At 35.6% G+C, this 22500-nt stretch overlaps 1 protein-coding gene and 1 long non-coding RNA gene across 9 annotated transcripts in view; one reads left to right on the top strand and one right to left on the bottom strand.

The window, feature by feature from the left end:
* The window catches only part of LOC125784515 (uncharacterized), a 63330-nt gene extending 62937 nt beyond the window's left edge, over window positions 1–393 (bottom strand). Inside the window, exon 1 of the long non-coding RNA XR_007427307.1 lies at window positions 330–393. This is a non-coding gene — a long non-coding RNA (uncharacterized LOC125784515). The remainder of the gene's footprint in view (window positions 1–329) is intronic.
* The window catches only part of LOC107197168 (NACHT, LRR and PYD domains-containing protein 14-like), a 412286-nt gene that overhangs the window by 210668 nt on the left and 179118 nt on the right, over window positions 1–22500 (top strand). For 3 of the 8 annotated variants that reach the window (XM_049468099.1, XM_049468098.1, XM_049468090.1), the window contains exon 4: window positions 10737–10818. The exons of 3 other annotated variants lie outside the window; for them this stretch is intronic. In XM_049468099.1, coding sequence (XP_049324056.1) covers window positions 10769–10818 — 50 coding nt within the window. In that variant the 5' untranslated portion in view covers window positions 10737–10768. Of the gene's footprint in view, window positions 1–10736; window positions 10819–11588; window positions 11697–11825; window positions 11940–22500 lie in introns of all 8 variants that reach the window. 2 more of the 8 variants (XM_049468087.1, XM_049468101.1) reach the window with 2 other exon arrangements.

Below are 22500 nucleotides of genomic sequence, written 5' to 3'. Positions count from 1 at the left end.
ACCATCAGCAGGAAAGGAGAAGGATCAGAGTGTTGGTTTGGAGTGAATATAAACTCCTGGAGTCTGAGCTGCTCTGATAACAGTTACACTGTTTATCACAATAAGAACAGAACTGTTCTCCCCCCTCCTCCCTCCGGCTGTAGGAGAGTAGGAGTGTATGTGGACTGTCCCGCCGGCACTCTGTCCTTCTACAGAGTCTCCACTGATACACCCTCACACACTCTCACACACTTACACACACTCTACACCACCTTCACTCAGCCCCTCTATGCAGGGATTGGGATTTATTATAAAGGCTCCTCAGTGCGTCTGTGTGAGATTGAGTAAACCTGTGTGTGATTCAGAGGCTGTTAGGAACACAAGCTGTATAAATACTTTCTAATCTGGTCTAAAGACGGACTTGTTCAAACTGCCTCATTCATCTACAATTGGTGTATTTTAATATGTAATATATTTCAGAGTATTAACATTATTACTGTACATTGTTTGTATGTATTCTTTTGAATATTTGAGTTTAAAATCATTTTTTCTGTTGTCAAGGCTCCAGACAAAAACTAGTTTAAGGAGCCAAAAAATCAGAGGCCAATATTTTTTATCGAAGTGCCGAACAATAAAATGCAAACTATTAAGCATTTGGACTTTAACTGCACCTGAAACACAATTCTAGATTAATCCTCCTCTGCCTAATCCAAAGTCCTCTCACACACTTACGCATTTTTTCAGTGTAAAATGTGAGCACGTGATTTGAAACATCAACTTAAAAACAATCCAAGTCCTCTCCAAATCATCACTGATTGGAGCTTGATGGAACCTTCCCACTAGACCTCAAGCAGCTTGGACTACGTGCCTCTCCACTCTTCCTCCAGACTCTGCTATCTTGAAGTCAGAGCACTCCATGCTTCCCTCTGCTGACAACTTTTATGGAGGTGCAGATTTCATTTTCCAGCAGGACTTGGCACACTTCCCACAGTGCCAAAAGTACCAATTGATCTTATAGAATATTTTATATTTCTGAGACGCTGATTTTTTTTTAAATCATCAACAATAAAATAAATAAATGCTTAAAATAGATCACTCTGTGTGTAATACACCTATATAACATATGTGTTTCAAATTTTTTCAAGTGAATTGCTGAAATAAAGTAACTTTTAAAATAGATTTTAATTTGTTGAGATTTACTTGCAGCCCTAACACACACACACCACTGCAGAGTTCTCTATACACACTGTGATTCGACGCGAGACGCTCTCCTGTCAGATTCTTGTCACATTAGCCTGTTAGCAGCTAACAGAGTTAGCAGTGAATTAGCTCCGTTTCTCTTGAACTGTTCAATAAACTGAGAAAAACACTTATAATTTATGGGTTAATTGATGAGATTAAACAATTTAAAAAGTGTAATTAAATGCTGATCTTTAAGTCAAAAGTTAGGAACTGACTAAATTAGCTAGCTTCCTAGCGTTAGCCAAGGGCGTAGGAGCGGGCTTGATATTGGGGGGGGACACATTTGCCAATATGAACCCAAGCCCACTCTATAGTTTCCTAGAACAACATTTGTGGAAATTACTTTTAATTAAAAGTAAATTATTATTATAAGGTGATTTTACAACCTAAACATGTTACTCCATGTTACAGTTACTGTTGTTAGAAAAAATTATGCATGACTGAATTCATGTCTGAATTATATACATATGACAAAAGTGATCAGTTATCACCTAATATTTAAAATAATACAGATTTGGTTACTATTATTGTTATTATTATTATTATTATTATTATTATTATTATTATTATTATTATTATGTATTGGCATGTCAATTCTGTTGTATATTTACATTTTGTCCTGCGCTTTTATTTTTTTTCTATTGAGAGCTTTTCTTAAGATTGTGTCCTTTTATATAAAAGAATGTGACTTTACGTTTCATAGAGACTTTTATAAACATCAGGACATGTGGTCTTACTGTGAAATACAAATGAACAGAAGTCTGGTTACAGCAGTGTTTCTCAACCCTGTTCTTACATATTCTACTGCATATTAACACTGTTCTGCATATTCTAGAGCTTCCTCTGCTTTAAAGGCATTTAATAAAGTGGTGGTATGATGTGTCTAATACACTGCTGGATATACATGATTAATTTAGGCTCCATAGGGGGCTAAAGGATTTTAACAGGTAAACGACTCAGTAAACGACTGTTTATTCGCTAATCAGGTATATCAGGTGGAAAACACTAGTTTAGGGCAGTGATCGGGGTTAAGAAACCCCGATTGTAGTTTTAAACTACAAACATAAAGTACTGTACTACATTCTGACTATCCACTACATGCAGCTTCTAGATAACTAGTTAGCTAAATAATTTTTTTGTTAATTATAGCTCACAGTAAGCCCTGTAATCCTAAATTAATAAAGTTTGAAAATGAAATAGTGATTAGCTGATCAGGTACAGGGCAAGTTGAACATTACATATATATTTTTTTTCTTTAACCCTGACTCCCTATCTAACTCCCTTAACTCATTTAATTTAAACTAACTCACTAACACAGCTGCAGTTTATTAATCACAGTGGGTTTTATCTGTGTGTTTTTATTCAGAGACGTGTCTTTTTTTTAACCAGCTATCAGAAACATATCATCACAATTTATGTGGTTAGCCTACAGTTACCTTTCTTTTAGTAAAATCTCCGTATATCCAGATCTGTTTTAAAATCAGCTGAAGCTGCTGAATCCGTGTATCATTCGTTCATTTGATATTCAATTGAGAATCAAAATCGGAAAATTAAAAAACCAATTCGTTTTTTCGTTTTTCGTTTTTGAATATAATACCAAAAAACGAATAACGGCTTGTATTTTGTATTTTTATTTGGTTATCCAAACAAAAATTGGAAATTTAAAAAACGGACCAGGAGCCGAATTTGATTTTGATTTTGAACTTGACCCATTTGTGTGCCCCGGAAGTTACTGATTTGTTTATTCTTGGTGTTTATTCTTGGTGACACTGGGACCGTGTACCTTTTCAAATGAAAACAGTGAGGGAAGAAGTTTACTACACCATGTATAGACTAACCAGCTAGCTAGCTAGGTTAGTTAGCCAGCTAGTCACGTATATAAAAAAGTATGTAGGCGGCAATTCACAGAATAACATTAACTAAATATGACATTTAGCTACGGAACGTTAGACAAACACCTGAAAGATCCTGCCGATTTTTTCTGTTGTCATATCGTCTTCTTTCACTGCAACGCGTTTAGTTCCTCTGAACAAGATAAAACTCTCCATCCTCAACTCCATCCAAAGCCTACAGCAATACAGACTGTGTAGATAACACTGCAGTGAACTCCCGCGCAACAGAAACCCACCAAGAATAAACAAATCAGTAACTTCCGGGGCACACAAATGGGTCAAGTTCAAAATCAAAATCAAATTCGGCTCCTGGTCCGTTTTTTAAATTTCCAATTTTTGTTTGGATAACCAAATAAAAATACAAAATACAAGCCGTTATTCGTTTTTTGGTATTATATTCAAAAACGAAAAACGAAAAAACGAATTGGTTTTTTAATTTTCCGATTTTGATTCTCAATTGAATATCAAATGAACGAATGATACACGGATTCTGCTGCAGCCCGGTCCCGCTGCTAAATCTCACAGCGAGGGGGCGGGGCTTCCCCAACAGCAAACTGACTCTCCTCCACCAGCAAGCTGATTGGCTATTTCTACTGAGAGGCGGGACTTAAAACCTGAATCGGCTCTGTGATTGGTCCGGTCTGTCTCCTCATTAATATTAAGGCTGATGTGAGCAAACTGATATAATTTTTGGGGGGGACAAATCCACCTGTTTCCCCCCGGTTCCTACGCCAATGGCGTTAGCTAAGCTAGATACTAAATGTACCCAAAGTTTCTATGAAGATATGCATTTATTAACTGTTTTCTGTGACTAAAAAGTCTTTTGAGTTATTGATTAATTTCTCTCAGATACCTGCATTTATTATTAAGAAGTAACTCCCCATCTACAGCAAGTCATCTAATCTTTTGATATTTTATATTTTTAAATGTTTGAATGGTTTAATTTTGGAAACACAGCGATTTATATTTGAAGGAATTAATTTTTTAGTTTAAGACTAACTAAAAGAAAAACCACATAACGTGTGCTTCTGCTACCTGGCCAATTTATTAGAAACACCTACCTACATTACCTACATGTGCTTTCACTCACTGGCCACTTTATAATTAACGTCTGCTGTTCTTTGTGTAGTTAGAACTTCACTCAAACACATTCACTCACTGACACAATAACTGCAAGTCTTGTTGTTGTAAACGTTCTGTATTCTAGGACATTTTTGTACCCATTTTTTGTACATTTTGTAGAGATATGATATAAATACAGTTCTGTACATTTATATATGTTCAAATACATTTTTATATACAGCTCCTGGTGAAGGAGAGCAGCTTGGTTTCTTTATAAAGTAAGGGCTTGGGTCTCTTTTCCTCCACACATAATTACAGCATTAAAACACACTTCCATCATATATACAGTTATTCAGGCAACAGAAGCAGAACAGAAGTGTGTCTCTCGCAGTCCCTGATGGGGCCCATCCCCCGGTTCATCTATTTTTTCCAACCATTTTAGAAAATATATTGATTTATTTGCATGAGTATCACAAACACTAGGTAAATATTACTCATTAGTCACACACACTGATAAAAATAAGAGAAAGAAATGCAGTCTTCAGTATTAACGCAGTTGAAAGGGACTCGGATAGATGAAAATGATCCCGCCGGTCATACACAGGGTTTGGGTCCTGGTCAGCACAGTAATTATCTCAGCAAAGTGGCCAAACACACCGTATTTCAGTAATATGAATAATGGGGGATTACATTATATGTATATTTCTAAAGACATAAACTGTTCCATAGAGTCTGTGCCCCATTCGCTATATGATATGTATAGAAATGGTTTATAGAAACAATGATACATTCACTATACAGTTAATAGAGTATGTAGCCTATTCAGAAAAGGCCACAGTATCTGTATACTGTATAGTGAATAGACCAAATTCTCTATATCCTGTATTTCGCTAAATGACCGCTTTCATCAGCTAAATACGGTGATTAATAAGATTCCGTGGTGTTAGAAGCGGTAAATAAGTCTGATCAATAGGAAACCTGATATAAAATCTTGTGCAACTGTGCATTTAACATTCGAGGAGGAGGATGATTGAAGAGTTCTTTAGTTAAAAATTGTCCATGGAGAGAAAAAGGATGGAGATACAGAGAGAGAATAAAGGACACAATGAATCCACAGTGAATCCAATTTCCTTCTCCATGGTTTTAAACCGGATGCTGATTTCTGACGTCCACATTCCTGGGGGGTTAGCCTCTTGTTTGCTCAGTTAATCTGAGAGTGTATTGCAGCTCTAGATCAGCACAGGCTGTGGTGATCAACACTTTATAATAATATAATAATAGACCCCAACAAATAGAAAATTAACATTATTTTTTAACATTATTTAATGGATGATAATGACTTAATAATTATATAACTGTACCATTATTTGTAACACTATAACAATGAAAAATAACACTAAAACTAAACTAGAAATTAATTACTAAAAATAGCTAAAGCTAAAAATGACATTTAATTATCTAAAATGAGCAAAGCTGTCTAAACTAAAATACCAATTAAATAAGCTCAATTAAGATAAACATGAAAAATAAAAAATAAAAAAATTAAGAACTTAATATAATTGAAAAGCTAAAAGCTATTAAAAAGACATAATTCATGTATTTTATTTAGAGGAAATGTTATCACAACATGAATGTTGTTATGCTGATCTATTACTTTTATACATAGGTTATAATTGTCAAAAACTAAAAAAGAAAAAAATATGTAATGAAACCGTAATTTTCTGCCAGATTCTCATTATGTCAAAAAGTAAAAAAAAAAAAAAAACATTGAAAAAAGTTACCAGTTTTTATAATCGAATAACTGGTTATTTATTTTATATACAGTGGTATTAGCCAATATAAATATTTTATATAATATTTAAACATCAAACCACACTAGGGGATTGAAAGTTAACTAATAAATAAATGTTTTGTGAAGAGAAAATGTATATTCTTTAATAAATGTATATACATTATCTGGATTGAAAAAAAGATTTTAGAGCTTTCTGTTTATTTTGTGTTAATATGTTTTTATTATTATATAAATATACATCAATCACTTCTAAATTAAAGGACATTTAAGTTTTAACCACCAGGGTGCAGTAGAGTTTGAACGAATTTTACATAAAATATCAGAATTTCACATACGCTTATTTAATTAAAAATAACTGCATGAGAATTTAGGGTTTTTAATACTGTAGTAATAAGGGTTGTAAGAATAATTTTGTTACCAAATTATCATACAATATATTATGGAAATGACCTCAATAATATTTCCTGACCTCAGTAGCGCCCACCATATTTTTCTTAATAAGAAGAGCCGATTAAGGTGAATGTGTTGGTGTGTTGACATACAGTGATTTTATTTAAGACATTTAAATTTTATTTTTATGGCATTATAAAGTGTTAGCACCACTTAAAACTGGGAATAAAACTTGATTAAACTAAATTAAATATCCTTGTTCCACACTGATCAGCTCTGAGTTAGACCTTCATGTTCGTACCTACAGCGCGGTCCAGCTCCACTCCTACCCAGATGCCCTGGGCGAACTCCGGGGCCCACCCACACCTGCTCCCCGGGGGCCATCCAGTCCGGGAGCAGGGCGGCCCCGCGGTCTTACCGGTCTTCTCGGTCAGGTGGTCTTCATCTTCTGGGCGGTGGTCTTCAGGGCTTTTTTCCTGTGTTCTTACTACTGTTACTGAGATGTTCTGCATTTTATATAAATAATCTCTGAGGTGTTTGTGCTCTTTTAATAATGATATAAAACATTATGCGCTACCAAAACAGATCTATAAAACCTTTGGAGGTCGTATTATGTTTATTATTATAAAGCAGTAGTTTATATTAGCGCTGCCCTCACGCGCTCTTTATACGCGCTGTGATTCAGCGCGAGACGCTCTCCTGTCAGATTCCTGTCACATTAGCCTGTTAGCAGCTAACAGAGTTAGCAGTGAATTATCTCCGTTTCTCTTAAACTGTTTAATAAACTGAGGAAAACACTAATAATTAATGGGTAAATTGATGAGATTAAACCATTTTAGATTAAACCAGCCTAAATAAATGCTGAATTTTAGGTGTAAAGTTAGTAACCGGATAAATTAGCTAGCCTCCTAGCGTTAGCTAAGCTAGCTACTGAATGTTTCTGAGGAGAAAGAGCATTTATTAACTGTTTTCTGTGACTAAAACAGTTTTTAACGGTTTTGGACGAAATTATCTGCCATTTTTCTGACAATTCTTCTAACAACTGTCTGTTTTTATCCTAATTTACCTCTGTAAGAGTACATTATCCTCAAATTTTACCTCAGCTTAAGATCTTACTTTTATTGTTTATTAATATTATCTAGCTAACAGATTTTAGGTTTATTCACAGTTCTAATTTACTTTTACTTTTTCCCCCCAAACATTCCTCACGTGTTCACATTTTCTTTTAATTCATATATTCGTTTCTTTTCAGTCTCTCAGTCAGAAATAAAAGATATATATTTTTACAGTAATTAGCTATACTGTTCTGTCTTTCAGGCTATTACATTCTACCTTTTTATATCATATTGTTCAAGTAAATAAAGATATCTATAATTCTGAATACCATCTTGTTCTCTATAATGGATGAAATTAATTTAAAGTCTTTATGAGTTGTTGAGTAGACCAATATTAGTTTTATTTTCCCAGATACCTGCATTTAATATCAAGAAGAAACTCCCAATCCACAGTAGGTCATCTAATATTTTGATATTTGATAGTTTTAAATGTTATTGTGGTTTAATTGTGGAAACAGTGTTTGATATTTAAATGTATTGTAGTTTATTTGAGTTTAAATTAACAACTAAACAACTCATATGTTGATCATCAGCCAGTCTTGGTAAATGTCTCGGTTCTAACTACAGCAAATACGTCCTGCAGATGTTTTATAGAATAATCTGTTTTGGTAGCACACAATGTTTTAGCTCATTATTAGAAGAGCACAATCATACCAGGGATTATTTATATAAAATGCAGTACATCTCACTAACACTAGATGGAGGCAGTGCTCCTTTCTCCCCGCAAGAAGAACTGAACACAGCTTTTTTCAGAGGATAATTTTAAAATTGAACAAAATAATAGTGAAAGATATAATAGAATAATCTATAATAGCAGTAACTATTAGACACATGTTGTACCTTCTGTGGCTAAAACATTAGCCTGTTAATTACAGTTAAAATGCGACTGAGATATTCTATAATACAAAATATTACATAATTATTTACAAAAACTTTACATAATTCAGTTTGTTTATAAACACGGTACACTGCTGAGAACATAAAATAAAAATATTTAGGAAATTAATTAATTTTAAGGTAAATCATGTTCACACCAAATGACTTTTGTAAGACCACACAAAATATTTTAATATGAATGTATATGTACACAACATTCTTAATTCTTAGTTTGAACAATTAGAAAAGATACTTTTATTTTTATTTTTAAAAATGTCCTGTTGAAAATGTTTTTCACTGGCCCATATAATTATATCTATTAGAACCTTGTGTTAACAGAGCGGACCGGGTTGATTTTACACACAGTTGCTTCACAAGGATCAGTGCTAGGTAGTGTCTATGAAGCATCAGGCTGTTGGATTAATACAACAGTTTAGATGTAATAGAGAAGACATTGTTTAGCTATTTATTGCGTCTAAATTTGTATTTAAGTTGTAAATTAAATTATTTTTTGTCTCCTGGGTTTGGATAGAATAAGTAAGGATCATTATTCAGAATAACGTTTATACAGGTACTCAGATACACACTTTCATTCCAAATGAACTATTTTGTTATTCTTTATTGATTGATCAGTAAAAGTGTTAGCTAAAATAACTGTATTTCTAACTATAATAATTATAACACATAACTGATACATAAATATTGTGCATGTATAGGTAAATGACAGGTCTTGTTTACTGAGACTGTGTTAATGATAATTGCTTTCCATAAATACAACAAGTTTAATGTTCGAACACTGTTTACATCAGCTCAGAGGAGATCAGTTATACTGCTCTTCTTCTTCTTCTTCTTCTTCTTCTTCTTCTTCTTCTTCTTCTCTTTCTTCTTCTTCTGTTGAAGCAGTGACTTTACCCTGCAGTGATATTTACAGAGCAGCAGGTGTTCTGACGAATTGTGCTACATTGCCAAGTTCTGAGGTAATAATACAAAAAGAAGGAGTAGGTAGGAGTAGGCCAGATAACTGGACAGCCTAAATCACTGAATCGATGTAAAGTTAAGCTAATAGGGGTTATTGTTGTTTTTTCATTGTTTATTTTTATTTTTGTTAATTGCCATTTACGTTTATGTAACCCTTAAGCAAATAATGATAGTGAGCATGCGCAGTGCTGGGGAGAAGCACTTACAGATCTGAAAACTAGGGGTTTTACAGCTGTGTGGAAGATGCGTCTCGCTCATGAATATTCAAACATTCCTTCAGCAGTATTATATAATTGGCTAACAATGGCGTATAACGAACAGTAGCTCCGTCCACCCGGCGCCTGTTTGAGCTGAGAAAAATAGGGGCGGGGCTTAGAGAGAGACAGGTGAGACGCTGGTGAAAGTAAGTCCAGTTTCCTCCATTAGAACAGGACAGAAGTCTGGATTCACTCGGTAAGTTCAGAACTGAAGAGAATGTAGAACAGAACCGTGTAGCTTAAATTCAGAACCGGTTCTAAGGGTTCCTCAGCTCCAGAACCGTTTTTTAATACAAAATACAAAAACTAAAACAAAATTGCAATGTTATGTTTCAATGTTATGGAAAAATATTGTGTTTTTGTATGTTGGTCTTTCAAAAGTATTAAAGGAGTGAACATTAAAAAAAGGTTTTAACATTTTTTAAAATGAAAAAAAAAAAAAAAACTGGTGAATTATCCTTATTGAACCATTACATGTTAGAGGTAAGAAACTATACTGCACTAAATATTGATAGAATAATTAGCAATGGAGTTAGTAATGAAATATTCACAGTGCTTGTTAGGATTTTTTTGTTTTTTTAGGAATCGTTTGGATAATTAAACATGCACCGGGTCTAACTGACGCGGAAACACCATTGCTGTTCTTGACAAATGAACACAACAGGAGGGTTAAAGTACATTACAGTTGGATGTGGACTTTAAACTGTTGGGTAGATAAAAACACGCAGCTGCTATAAAGGCGTGTTTATATGTAGCGCTGTTCAACCAGCAGGGGAGCAACGGAGCTCAAGATCACATGGTGTGTTAGTGATTTTATTCCTACTGTTTTATATTATACTTAAATAATGTTTCTATTCTAATTCAGCAACATAATAGTAATACTATTAACAAATATAGAACAGTGTGTATATTTATAATGTTTAATGTAGTAATATTACTATTAATAATAAATTATAATAATTATAAAAACAGTAAATGTCTATAATCTGTAGAATAATTTGTAATGAGGGTAAATCATACTCTTATGTAACATTCTCTGTTTTGTTTGTTCATCGGGTACTTTTTAATGCAGATCAGACAATGATGTTATCATTCTAAGAATAAAGGTTTTATTATAATGGCTGATCTGTTCTCAGGGGTTGGAGTGGGCAAGGTTGAGCTGTGTGTGGGAATGAAGAAGAGTAAATGATGGATCTTCAGAACTCCAGCAGTGGAGGAGGACCTCCTCTCCTACAGTGAGTAAATTAAGTAATAGGTTTTATTTGTAAAGTAATTTTGTATTTTAATGGTTGCAGCTCTAATCCTGGACCTGTGTGCTGCATATTTTACAGTTTTAAAATATTGAGAAGAGAGGTTCTCCTAAATCACAGTCAGAACCCTGTGCTCTATTTAAATGTACAAAACGCTTAACAAAGCATATCGTTACTCTTATAGTAGAATGTGTTTCTAATCTGTATTTAAAGTAAATTTCTGCCTTTAATAACTAATAGTGAATATTAATAATTATGCTTATATTTATGATTTATGTATAGAGTAGATGGAAGTGATTGAGTATGTTATTAAAGCTGTAAAATGAAGCTTCTCACAGAAAGGCCTGTTCCATTCGGTTCTGATCTGTATCTCGGTTATAGTTTAGTATAATTCCATTGGAGGAAAATATACCTTGTAGTTTATTATACAGTATAATTATGTAATTGTGTAGCTCTTACCAATACATGTTATTAACTAGTCACAAATATATAAAATGTATACAGTAAAAATGTGGTGATTACATTGTGGCATTATAACAAACACAAATATATGCCACAGTATTGTTAAAGAAATTAAAATATGTATATTTATTGGGCGAGTGTTTTTCAGTTTGGGCAGCTGACAGAAAGCTTTAGGACGCTTCTGGGACGGTTATGAAGAAGTTAGTCTGGAACCTGTAAATTAGTTTTAGTAAAGGAAGTCATTACTTCATACTTTACTCTCATCATGGATCATCATGAAGATCTGTTTACAGGGAGAAGAGAGCAGCATCTCCAGCCCCCAATGGAGTGTCTATGAAGAGTGACGGGTCCATGCATCATCCTTCAGAGTTCAGCAGTGGAGGAGGAAGCTCTGGGTCTCGGTACATCACTGCACTAAACTACTGTTCTGTTCTGAGAGTGAAGCTCTTCAGTTCCTGATCTTTATTAAAGATGTGCTGTGTGTTGGATTTCACGGTGTAAATGCGTTTCACTGTGTTTAATGTTAACAGAACTGAAACCCAGAGAGGAGCTTCTCCAGAGCCCAGCTGTGTGTCTATGAAGAGTGACCGGTCCATGGAGGATCATCCTTATTTCATCAGTGAAGATATGACCTCTGACCCACAGTGAGTGAAACATCAAGGCCTTTTTACAGATTTGTACTGTAATTTACATTTTCAATACATACAACACACACATGCACACACACACACACACACACACACACACACAGGAGGTCAGTGTGAGATTGTGAGTTTCTCTGTATTTAATGATCAGTGTGCACAGCTGAGTGTGATGGGGAGGCGGAATTTAGATTAGACTGACTGACCAGAACAATTCAAAGACAATATCAGCTACAGGTTGGAGAATTACACATATATCTATATATTCGGGGTGTGCGATACTTATAAAAAAGATATCTCGATAATTTCTGTAATTTTTAGTAATATAAAAATAAACTATATTTTGCATTATTAAAAAATCTGTATATTAATTTTTTATATTGTAAGTATTATATTTTACCAGCCTGTGCTTCTTAAAAGATAATAATTACTTACTAAATATGTTTATGGAAACAATATATTTTATTTTTAATTAAATTCCTTGAAACAAACAAACATTGAATTCACCAGTTCAAATATCAAACAGTGCACATGGTTGTAAACCAGAGTTCTTAATAATGGGTATTGTAATGTAAATAAAAGGATGAGTATTAGATTTGCTAAATTAAATTGTTTTCATATCAGAGGTATCAATCCAATAAAAATGCTGTTCCCTGGTGCTGGTTGTTAACTTGGGAAGGGGACAACAATTATTGTACATTGCGTTATGTTTTGCAGACTAGATCATTTTTTGCTTTATTTAATATGTCAGTATAAATGAGAATATTTTAATGTGCTGAGTAATTGATTTTAACTGAAAGCTTTAGTTGAGGAAAAAACACTAGTGTAGCTCCATATTCCACCTTTAACAACCTGGAAAGAGGAAACGTGTCATCAGTTGTTTGTGTGTGTTCATGTGTGTGTGAGTATGAGTATGAGAGAAAGACACTTCAGCACAGTGCCGGTGTGTCATCAGTTTGGAGGAAAATTAAACGTGAATGAAAGTAGATGGCTTGATGGGTCGCTTGCTGGATTAGCGTCTGTGCTAACTCCCCACACTGATAAACAGTGCAAGTAACCAAGAGCACACTCACTGATAACATCATAGACTTGTCATCTGCCAGTGTGATCGCATGGTTAGCCTATGCTAGCTCACTGCATAGTCATTCTCAATGTTTGCAGTGAATACGTGGAGTAAAGGCATTTTCATTGTTGTTTTTCCCCAGTGATTAGCATACTCGATTACATCAGCTTGCACATCATTAACAGTAATTAATATATTATCGTAGACGATATGCATCTATGACGATATGTTAGTACTGTTTCACTTCACTTCAGACCTTCTAGTTGTCTCCTTTCTAATTACATTCACATTGTTGCTAATTGGCACTGTTTATCATTTAATTATATGTCATTAATGTTAATTGTAGAACAAATTAAGCATTGACACAGTGGTTCAAAGCAACCGTTTTTACACGTGCCTCAAAACTTCAGATAAAGGGTGACATAATTGCAAAAATGTTTATTTAATTGGTTTAGTTCATATTTTAATTAAAGGTCTTTCTTTTAGTTTTTGGTCTGATTTTCTGATATTCTTTATTTTCAAGTCAAGTCAAGTCAAGAGGCTTTTATTGTCATTACATCTGAGTACAGGTACACAGTGTAATGAAATTACGTTCCTCCGGAACCATGGTGCAACATGGAACAACAAGCAATAGACAACATAAAGTGACGACATAAAACTATAACACTAAATAACAATAAATACAAACGACAAGACAATTTAAAGACAGGACAGTGCAGTACCGATACGGTATAATAATGTGTATAGTGAGGATAAGGTGCAGAGATGTGTAACATACTGTAACATATAGAACATATATAATCACAGCAGTTACTGAGGTAGAGAGTTTATAGTTTTTGAGAGTGGCAGCAAATATTGCTGATAGTAATAAAGACATTTCAGTCTCTGTGTGTGTGGGTGAAGTTCAGTCTTTGTGTGTTTAAAGGGTGGTGGGGGTGTTCAGTTCAGTTTTGTGTAAGTGTGTGTGGTGGGTGGGGTGGGGTTCATCTCTGTCTCTGTGTGTTGAGGAGTCTGACTGCCTGGTGGATTTTATTAGTAATTGCAGCATATTTTATTGAAACAAAACTTTTTTCGATCAGATAATTTATTAAGGTGGATTACAGTGTGGATTTTTTTTGTTATTCACAGTAAGAAGAAAATAAACAATTACAGGGAAAAACTGGACCACATATTCAAGGTTAGTTCTAAACCAAATATTTGGTGGAGATCTCCCTGATTTCTTTTACATTTAATTTTAATTTCACTTTTAAAATTTTGTAATCATAACCATTATTTATTCACCTGTAGTTTCTGTATAACTGTAATAATGTCAATATGATGCTGCTCAGTAACATGATGTTTAAATTATTTTACACACCAGAGCATCCATAAATACTTTCCTCCTCAGATCAGTGTCATCATCTCTCGTCTGTTCTGTAACAGCTTTAGTGATTCTCTGATGTTTGTTTTTAATCAGGAGCTGCAACAGAAGTTTATCTCTCTAGTGAAGAACGAGCTGAACACATTCAAGAAGCTCCTTAGTCCAGATTACCCAGCATGCTCTGAGAGAGAGGTGGAGGATGATCAGAGGGAGGGGGTGCGGATGATCACACTGCACATCCTGAGGAACATGAAGCAGACAGACCTCGCTAACAAACTACAGAGCAGTAAGAGTTCTGGGTCATGACCATGGGTACCAACTTAAAGTGCTAATTTATTTCTAAGTGAAGTCCCAAAGGGAAAAAAACAATACTTAATTGGATTCTGTAATTGTATAATAATGTATCACAGCGTCAACTGTAGTCCTTAAACTTAACACTTACTGATTTTGTATGGACATATTGAATATCTCTTAATCAACTACAGCTGCTACAAATAAACCATACTACAGTCTTTATTTCAAAGTATTATGTCATGGTGTTGTTCTACACTGGGGTCTAATGCATGATCACAGCTGATTACAGATCTTCCTCTGTTATCAGAATTAGCCCCAGCATGCCAACGAAAGCTCAAATCCAAACTGAGGGATAAATATCAGAAAATTAATGAAGGAATCTCAGGCTATGGAAACTCAGCACTTCTGAATGAGATCTACACAGAGCTCTACATCACAGAAGGAGGGGGTGGAGATGTTAATCAGGAACATGAGGTGAAGCAGATCGAATATGCATCCAGGAAAAGGCAAACTCAGGAAAGACCAATCAAATGTAACGACATCTTTAAACCCTTACCAGAACAGAACCGGCCAATCAGAACTGTACTGACTAAAGGAGTTGCTGGAATTGGAAAAACAGTCTCAGTGCAGAAGTTCATTCTGGACTGGGCTGAAGGAGAAGTAAATCAGGATGTTCTTTTTATATTTCCACTTCCTTTTAGAGAGCTGAATCTGATGAAGGAGCAGAAGCTCAGTCTAGTTAAGCTTCTTCAGAGCTTCTTCACAGAAACACAAGATTTAAAACCAAGACATTATAAGAGCTACAAGATCATGTTCATCTTTGATGGTTTGGATGAGTGTCGACTGCCTCTGGATTTCCAGAACAATGAGAACATAGAGGATATAGAAGAGCAAACCTCAGTGGATGTTCTGCTGACAAATCTCATCAAGGGGAATCTGCTTCCCTCTGCTCTCCTCTGGATCACCTCTCGACCAGCCGCAGTCAGTCAGATTCCTCCTGAGTGTGTTGATCAGGTAACAGAAGTGCGGGGTTTCAGTGACCCTCAGAAACAGGAGTACTTCAGTAAGAGGATCCAGAATCAGGACCTGGCCAACAAAGTCTTCACACACATCAGGTCTTCAAGAAGCCTCTACATCATGTGCCACATACCAGTCTTCTGCTGGATTACAGCCACTGTTCTAGAGAGAATGCTGAGTGAAGCTGAGAGTGGAGAAATCCCCAAAACCCTGACACAGATGTTCACACACTTCCTGATCTTTCAGATCAAACACAAGAGCCAGAAGTACAGTGGGAAAAGTGACCCTGATCCTCAGCAGACTAGAAAAAGTATTCTGGCTGTGGGGAAACTGGCGTTCCAGCAGCTGGAGAAAGGAAACCTGATCTTCTATGAGGAAGATCTAGGAGAGAGTGGCATCGATATTAGAGAAGTATCAGTGTACTCAGGACTGTGTACCCAGATCTTCAGGGAGGAACATGAGCTGCACCTAGGGAAGGTCTTCAGCTTTGTACATCTGAGCGTTCAGGAGTTCCTTGCTGCTTTATATGCATTTCTCAACAGACAAATTCCAAAAGAACAATCCACTGAACAACAAACCAGTAAAGCTTTCAAGCTTTTCAGCAGGTCAACGATGACTGGCTTCCTCAGCAGTGCTGTAGACCGAGCCTTACAGAGTGAGAGTGGACACCTGGACCTGTTCCTTCGTTTCCTTCTGGGTCTCTCACTGGAGTCTAATCAGACTCTATTACGAGACTTACTGACCCCAGCAGAGGGGATCTCTCACAGCAACGAGAAAACAGTCAAATACATCAAGAAGAAGATTGAGGAGAGCTCCTCTTCAGAGAAATCCATCAATCTGTTCCACTGTTTGAATGAACTGAATGATCACTCTCTAGTGCAGGAAGTTCAGAAATACCTTGGTGGAGGTGCTGACCATCGTCTTCATCAGGCCAATCTCTCTCCTGCTCAGTGGTCAGCTTTGGCTTTTGTGTTGGTGAACTCCGAAGTAGAGCTGGATGAGTTTGACATCAGTAAATATCACCCATCAGAGGAGTGTCTTCTGAAGCTGCTGCCAGTAGTCAAAATATCCAGAAGAGCTCTGTAAGTATTTTCATTCAGGTCTTCATTCAGGTTTTTTATGAACTGCTGATTTTTAGCACTTTTCATTGATTCACAGGTAGATTCACATTATTTACATTGTTACACATTAGTATGTTACACCTTAATTACCCTGTTTGTGTAATAATAATTAAACCCTCACATTATTCTAAACAGTACAGATGATTTATAAATGAGATAATTTCTGCCTTCTGCCCAGACTGATCAGAGACAGCCTAAAGAACATTGTTTAATAATTTAGGCAACTTATGTGTTATGTGTTTTTGGTTAAAATGAATGCACATCCTCTGCAGATACACACTAAAATAGTGCTGGGTTATTTGACTAAAAAAATCACATCTCAGTATGCTTTAGAGAAATGTTGAACAATACAACGTGATGAACATTTATCAGCATTTATTTGTAACATCAAAATTTGCATATTTAAATACTTAATATCGTACTGTACATCCCAGTACAGTACACACTGTTGCTGTTACTGTGAGGCATTAGTTCAATAGGTTTTCTCTTCTACCGGAATTAATCTCCTGTTTATTTCTATAGATATTGTTTAAGCTGAACATGAAGGAGTGGTTTAAGCTGTGCAATACAAGCATTCATCTGCCATCATTTATTCAGCACATTAAGGATTCTAAGTTAAAAAGAATCAAAACCACCTTAATCTTTTGAGTTAAATAATTAAGACTCTGTCCTTTTTGCCTGATGACTATACAATTAAGCATAATTTTACAATGTGTACTTTTCCCTTCGTTATGATAGCAAAGACACACTGACGTGCCCAAAATCAAGCTGCATGGTGTGCATCTGATGCTAAAATAGGGCCTTTAAACAAACAATAAGCACATACTGACTCAAACTATGATTTGAATGTGGAAATCTGTGGAAAAGCACAGCACATCCAATTAGAACAATAGCACTCTACATATTTTATGGTATCTTACAGAAAGCACTGATTGATTTTACACACTGTTCTAGTTTAATGTGTGCAATGTAAACATGCTCGCATTTCACTTTTCTGGAGGCAAAATTACAGATTTACACCAATAAACACATTTAATCATTTTATTTTCGTTCTCTTAAAAATATGAATAAGTGAGTCAAGGTTTATGAAATCACACAAATGGAAAAAACATTTACCTGAAGAATATAAATAATATGATCTCAACATGTGAATAGTCTTATAAACAGAGAAATATTTGTCTGCTCAAACTCATTTCCTTTTTAAATATACATCCATTCCTACATCTTAGTTCAGCACTTTCCATAAAAGGTGAGATAAGAGCTAGTAATTTAGGGCTAGCAACAATGCAAAAGCACAAAGCATATTTCCAAGCTCTACTCTAAAGCATCATTACTGTTTGTTTGCTCTAACAGATACCTAAAGTTAATAATATATAAATATAATGAATATTTAAGTTTTAAAGGGCAGAAAGAAAAATGATAGGTTCAGTAAATTCACATACCCTGAAAAGACCCCTTGCTCTTCCTCTGCTTTTTTAAACTTTTTCTTTGTCCATTTTAACTTATTTCAGTATAAAGAAACACCAGTACTTTAGACAGACAGTATATTTTACAGTTTAATTCTGTTTTCTATTATTTGTCTATCCATTCAAATAAAAAAATCCTTATTAGGGTTTATTGTAAAATCTGTTGTTTATACTTGTTTTTAGACTAGCTTCATGCAATCTTGGAGTAAAGACGTGTGAAAATATGGGAACAATTTTAAACCTGGAAAACTCCTCCCTGAAAGAGATAGACTTCAGTAACAATGACCTGCAGGATTCAGGAGTGGAGCTGCTCTCTTCTGGACTAAAGAGTTCACATTGTAAACTGCAGATTCTCAGGTCAGTGTTTCTGTGATTTTTGTTTTGAGATTATACAGGTCTAATTGTGAAATTCCGGTGTTTATGTTATATTATATACATTATATTATAACAAATCACACAAGAAAAAGTGTCTTGTGAAGGACAAATATGAACTCTCATGGGTCTGTAGTCATCTTAAGAATGTCCAACTTGAATGAACATTTGAGACATATCACACAAAATTGTGATGCACAAGCAAAAAATATTTTAGCTGAAGGTAATGTGAAAAAAGCGTTTATTGAATCTTAAAGTGCATTATTTCCTTAGTCTGCCACGTTGTTCCCCTTTCCTTCTTTCTATTTTCTCTCACTCACATGTTTTTTTGCTCTGTCTGCAGATTATCTGGCTGTATGATCACAGAGAAAGGTTGTTCTTCTCTGGCTTCAGCTCTGATTTTAAACCCCTCCCACCTGAAAGAGCTGGATCTGACCTACAATCACCCAGGAAAGTCAGGAGTGAAGCTGCTTTCTGCCAGACTAGAGGATCCACACTGCAAACTGGAGACACTCAGGTAGGTCTGAATTGATAATTATTTCATCAACGTATTGTGAGACAAATGAACATGTTTATTTTTTTCTCCGTCAATATTGACTGTTGTGCTCTAACGGAGGACACTTTGCTGTGTGTGTGTGCTTTGCTTCACGGGGAAGCAGAGTGTTGGGAAAGTTAGGTGTTAAAGTTGTGAAACACATTGCATTTTAGGCAGGGGTGCAACTCCATACTTTTTGAGGTGTATGCAAACATACTGTTGGCGCCCACTGAGCTTCGAAAAACCAGCAAGCTGATTGGCTGTTTCTCCTGAAAGGCGGAACTTTATCCTTTGATGCTCTGTGATTCACGTCAAGAGATTTTCCATTCGCATACGCTGCATACCCCCTTTTTGAGCCACTGATTGTGGGACTTGTGATAAATCTAGTTGTAGTCACCAGGTACAACAGTGGAGCAGCATGTAACCTACATTCTGTCATTCTGTTTTATTTTTGTTTACACGGCCACATTTTGTATTATGCCATAGCTATCTGTACTAAATGCCAAGTACTTTGTTTTGGCTCATCTTTCCGGTGGTAAAAAGAACCAATGTTTAGGTAATACACTAGAAGAGGTTGAACAGTTTAGCTGTTCCTGGTCATGAAGACAGAATCAGGATAAATTAAGGTTGGGTGGTATGACAGTATTTCGGTATACCACGGTATTTAAATATGGTGACGGTTTTGTAAAATAGTGACAGTATATTAACCACGTGACGTGCCAAATCTGTACTTTGAAAAACGGGATATTTAAGACATTCTGCGCATCCACAATGAAAGAGCAGTGGGAGGGGTAAGCAGTTGTAGCTCACTGATTGGTTAAGGGTTGGGGATTCTCACTGAGGAGATCATACAGCAAAAACTCAATAAACTCTACAGGTTTCACTAATTTTCACCGAAATTATCGCCACAAATAGCCACATTTGTGCTGTAGTGGCAATAAAACCCCAACAACCAACCAACCACCGAAATGATCAGATTTATCCGTTTATCCTGCAGCGTGGGGTGTTCTGGTGTGTGAGTTACTCACAGGTAAAGTTACAGCTGCTTCTCAAATATTTCTCATCTCCTGGTTCTCTACAAAACAAGTTTTTTTAATGTCCTTCACACTCATATTCTAATCCCATACAAAATTCTGCATCTTCCTCAGGGTTTTCTGTCATTATTTCGCGGCTAGCTCGAGCGCTGTAAATATAATCAATTACGCGGACCGTGAGGCGCTGTGCGCTGCATAGCTGCCGAATTCTGACCCCCGCAGAACACCGGCTCCCCTTCGCGAGCAGAAACGGCACAACACCACCCGCTGTTAAACTGCTGTGGTGGAAACAGCGCTTATAAATAAATTAACAAACACGAAAATGAGGGTATTCAATCTGTAATTTCAGTTCGTTGTAGTTTTTTCTTTTAATTACCGTTTTTATTAGTTTCAGTTAAGGAGAACTTTCCCTTTCAGTTTTCGTTTTTTCGTTTGTTTTCGTTAACAATAATACTTTGTTACTTAGGTATATGATGATTATCAGGGGATAGCTTTATTTAAAATAAAAATAGTATTAAAAATATATTCCTGGAGCCTGGACTCGAGATTTTCCATTACTTTACTCGGGCCGGGTTGGGTCCGGGCAGAGAAATAAAAATCAAAGTATCCTGCTATTTAAAAGAATGGAAAATTAATAACAATAATAATATAGTTCTGCATACTAGAGATTAGATTGTCTGCCTGAACCCGAGCGTAAACGCGAGCCTGAACGTGAGCCTGAACGCGAGCTAATCCATGCGTTTAAAGCTCCTGGTGGATTAATGGGTGGCACTTCGTGCTTCTTCTACTGCCTACGGGCTGCATGACCTGCAGTCTCTCAGCCTGCCGGTCAGACTACAGTGTCAGCAGATAAATCGCGTGCGTTTTCCTACAGGACAAACCATTCAAACATGCGGATGAGCTCTCCGCACCGATTAAAAAATCACACAGTGCCTGTCTGACTTAAAATAGTTAGATACAGCTATTAAATGAGTAAATCAACTTCATTGAAAATACCAGTGAGTATTTCTGTATGCTAAATAAGATAGAAGGCAGCAACAAGCTAAAAGCTAATAAGCTAATAACAGCTTTTAATAAAAACTAAAAAATAGATATGAAATTGGAAAATAACTAACTAAACTAAGCTCAAAATGCTAAAGGAAATATAATCTAATGAATTCTAAAATATCAAAACGAAATAGTGTACACACAGGTACAAAAATAAAATAATATACATAAAAAAATAACACCAGCCCTAATCTTACACTAACAGCAACAGTCTATTTTCATGATTTCCACCTGCAGCACTGAAACAGCAATGGTGTTTTTGAATGCATCTACACCAATGGGATGTGTCCAGGTAGCTGTGCCGTATGCATTTGGTGCATTTTCAGCTGCGCAATGTTTACTTTTTTCCTTTGTTGTGATAGCAAAGACACACTGACACACCTTAATTCAAGTTGCATGGTGAGCGTTTAACACTAAAATAGGGCCCCTTAATTTCTGAGGAGATAAAATTAATGTGACTGAGTTGGCATGTCAGCTTTATTTAAAAACTGTGGTTCTTGGTCCTAACGTGTCAACAGTCTGATAAAGACAGAGATAAAAAAAAAACAATAATAAATCTGAAAAAAAACCTGAAAAATATTAAATATGATTGCAGAAAAAAATACATTGTTTTTATGTTTACTCTGACTTATATTTCACTGCAGACAGTATGAACCCAAAATATTTCATGTTTAGTTTGCTTAAACTCCTTTATTTTTTTATATACATCCATTCATACATCTTATTCCTGCAGCACATTCCAAGAATTTGTGATGAGAGCCAGTAATTTAGGGCCTGTAATTGTCCTTTGAACAAGACTTTTCAAAACCACATGCTGCGCGTATTATAAAGAGATGTCTGTCAAAGAAAAGGGTACAGGTACTGGACCAGCCTGCCTGTATTCCTGACCTGTACGCAGTAGAAAATGTGTGGACAATATAGAAACCTGAGTTAAAAAAACACTTCTAAACTTGAATCTTTAAACACTACCTTTATAAAAAGCAGCAGTGTTTAGTCTTCCAATGCTCTGCCTCAAATCACTCCCTCTTCCCTATGTAGTGCACTTTGTGGGTCATGGAATAGCACCACCTCCACCCACACAGTGTACGATATATCTAAGTAAAAGTCATTTTTACATTCATCAGTATGAAACACAACTCCTTATTTATCATTTAAACAGTGTTTTTTATGTTTGTATTAGGTTTAAAAGTAGTGCGCTATGTAGGGATCATTATGTGAAATCTTCTTCTCAGGAAGAGGGAACACTGCAGGCTGG

Source organism: Astyanax mexicanus, chromosome 1 (assembly GCF_023375975.1).
Source record: "Astyanax mexicanus isolate ESR-SI-001 chromosome 1, AstMex3_surface, whole genome shotgun sequence".
In the NCBI taxonomy this organism is placed as follows: Eukaryota; Metazoa; Chordata; class Actinopteri; order Characiformes; family Acestrorhamphidae; genus Astyanax; species Astyanax mexicanus.
The sequence above is the reverse complement of the archived record's forward strand: the minus strand, read 5'-3'. Positions and strand labels throughout refer to the sequence as shown.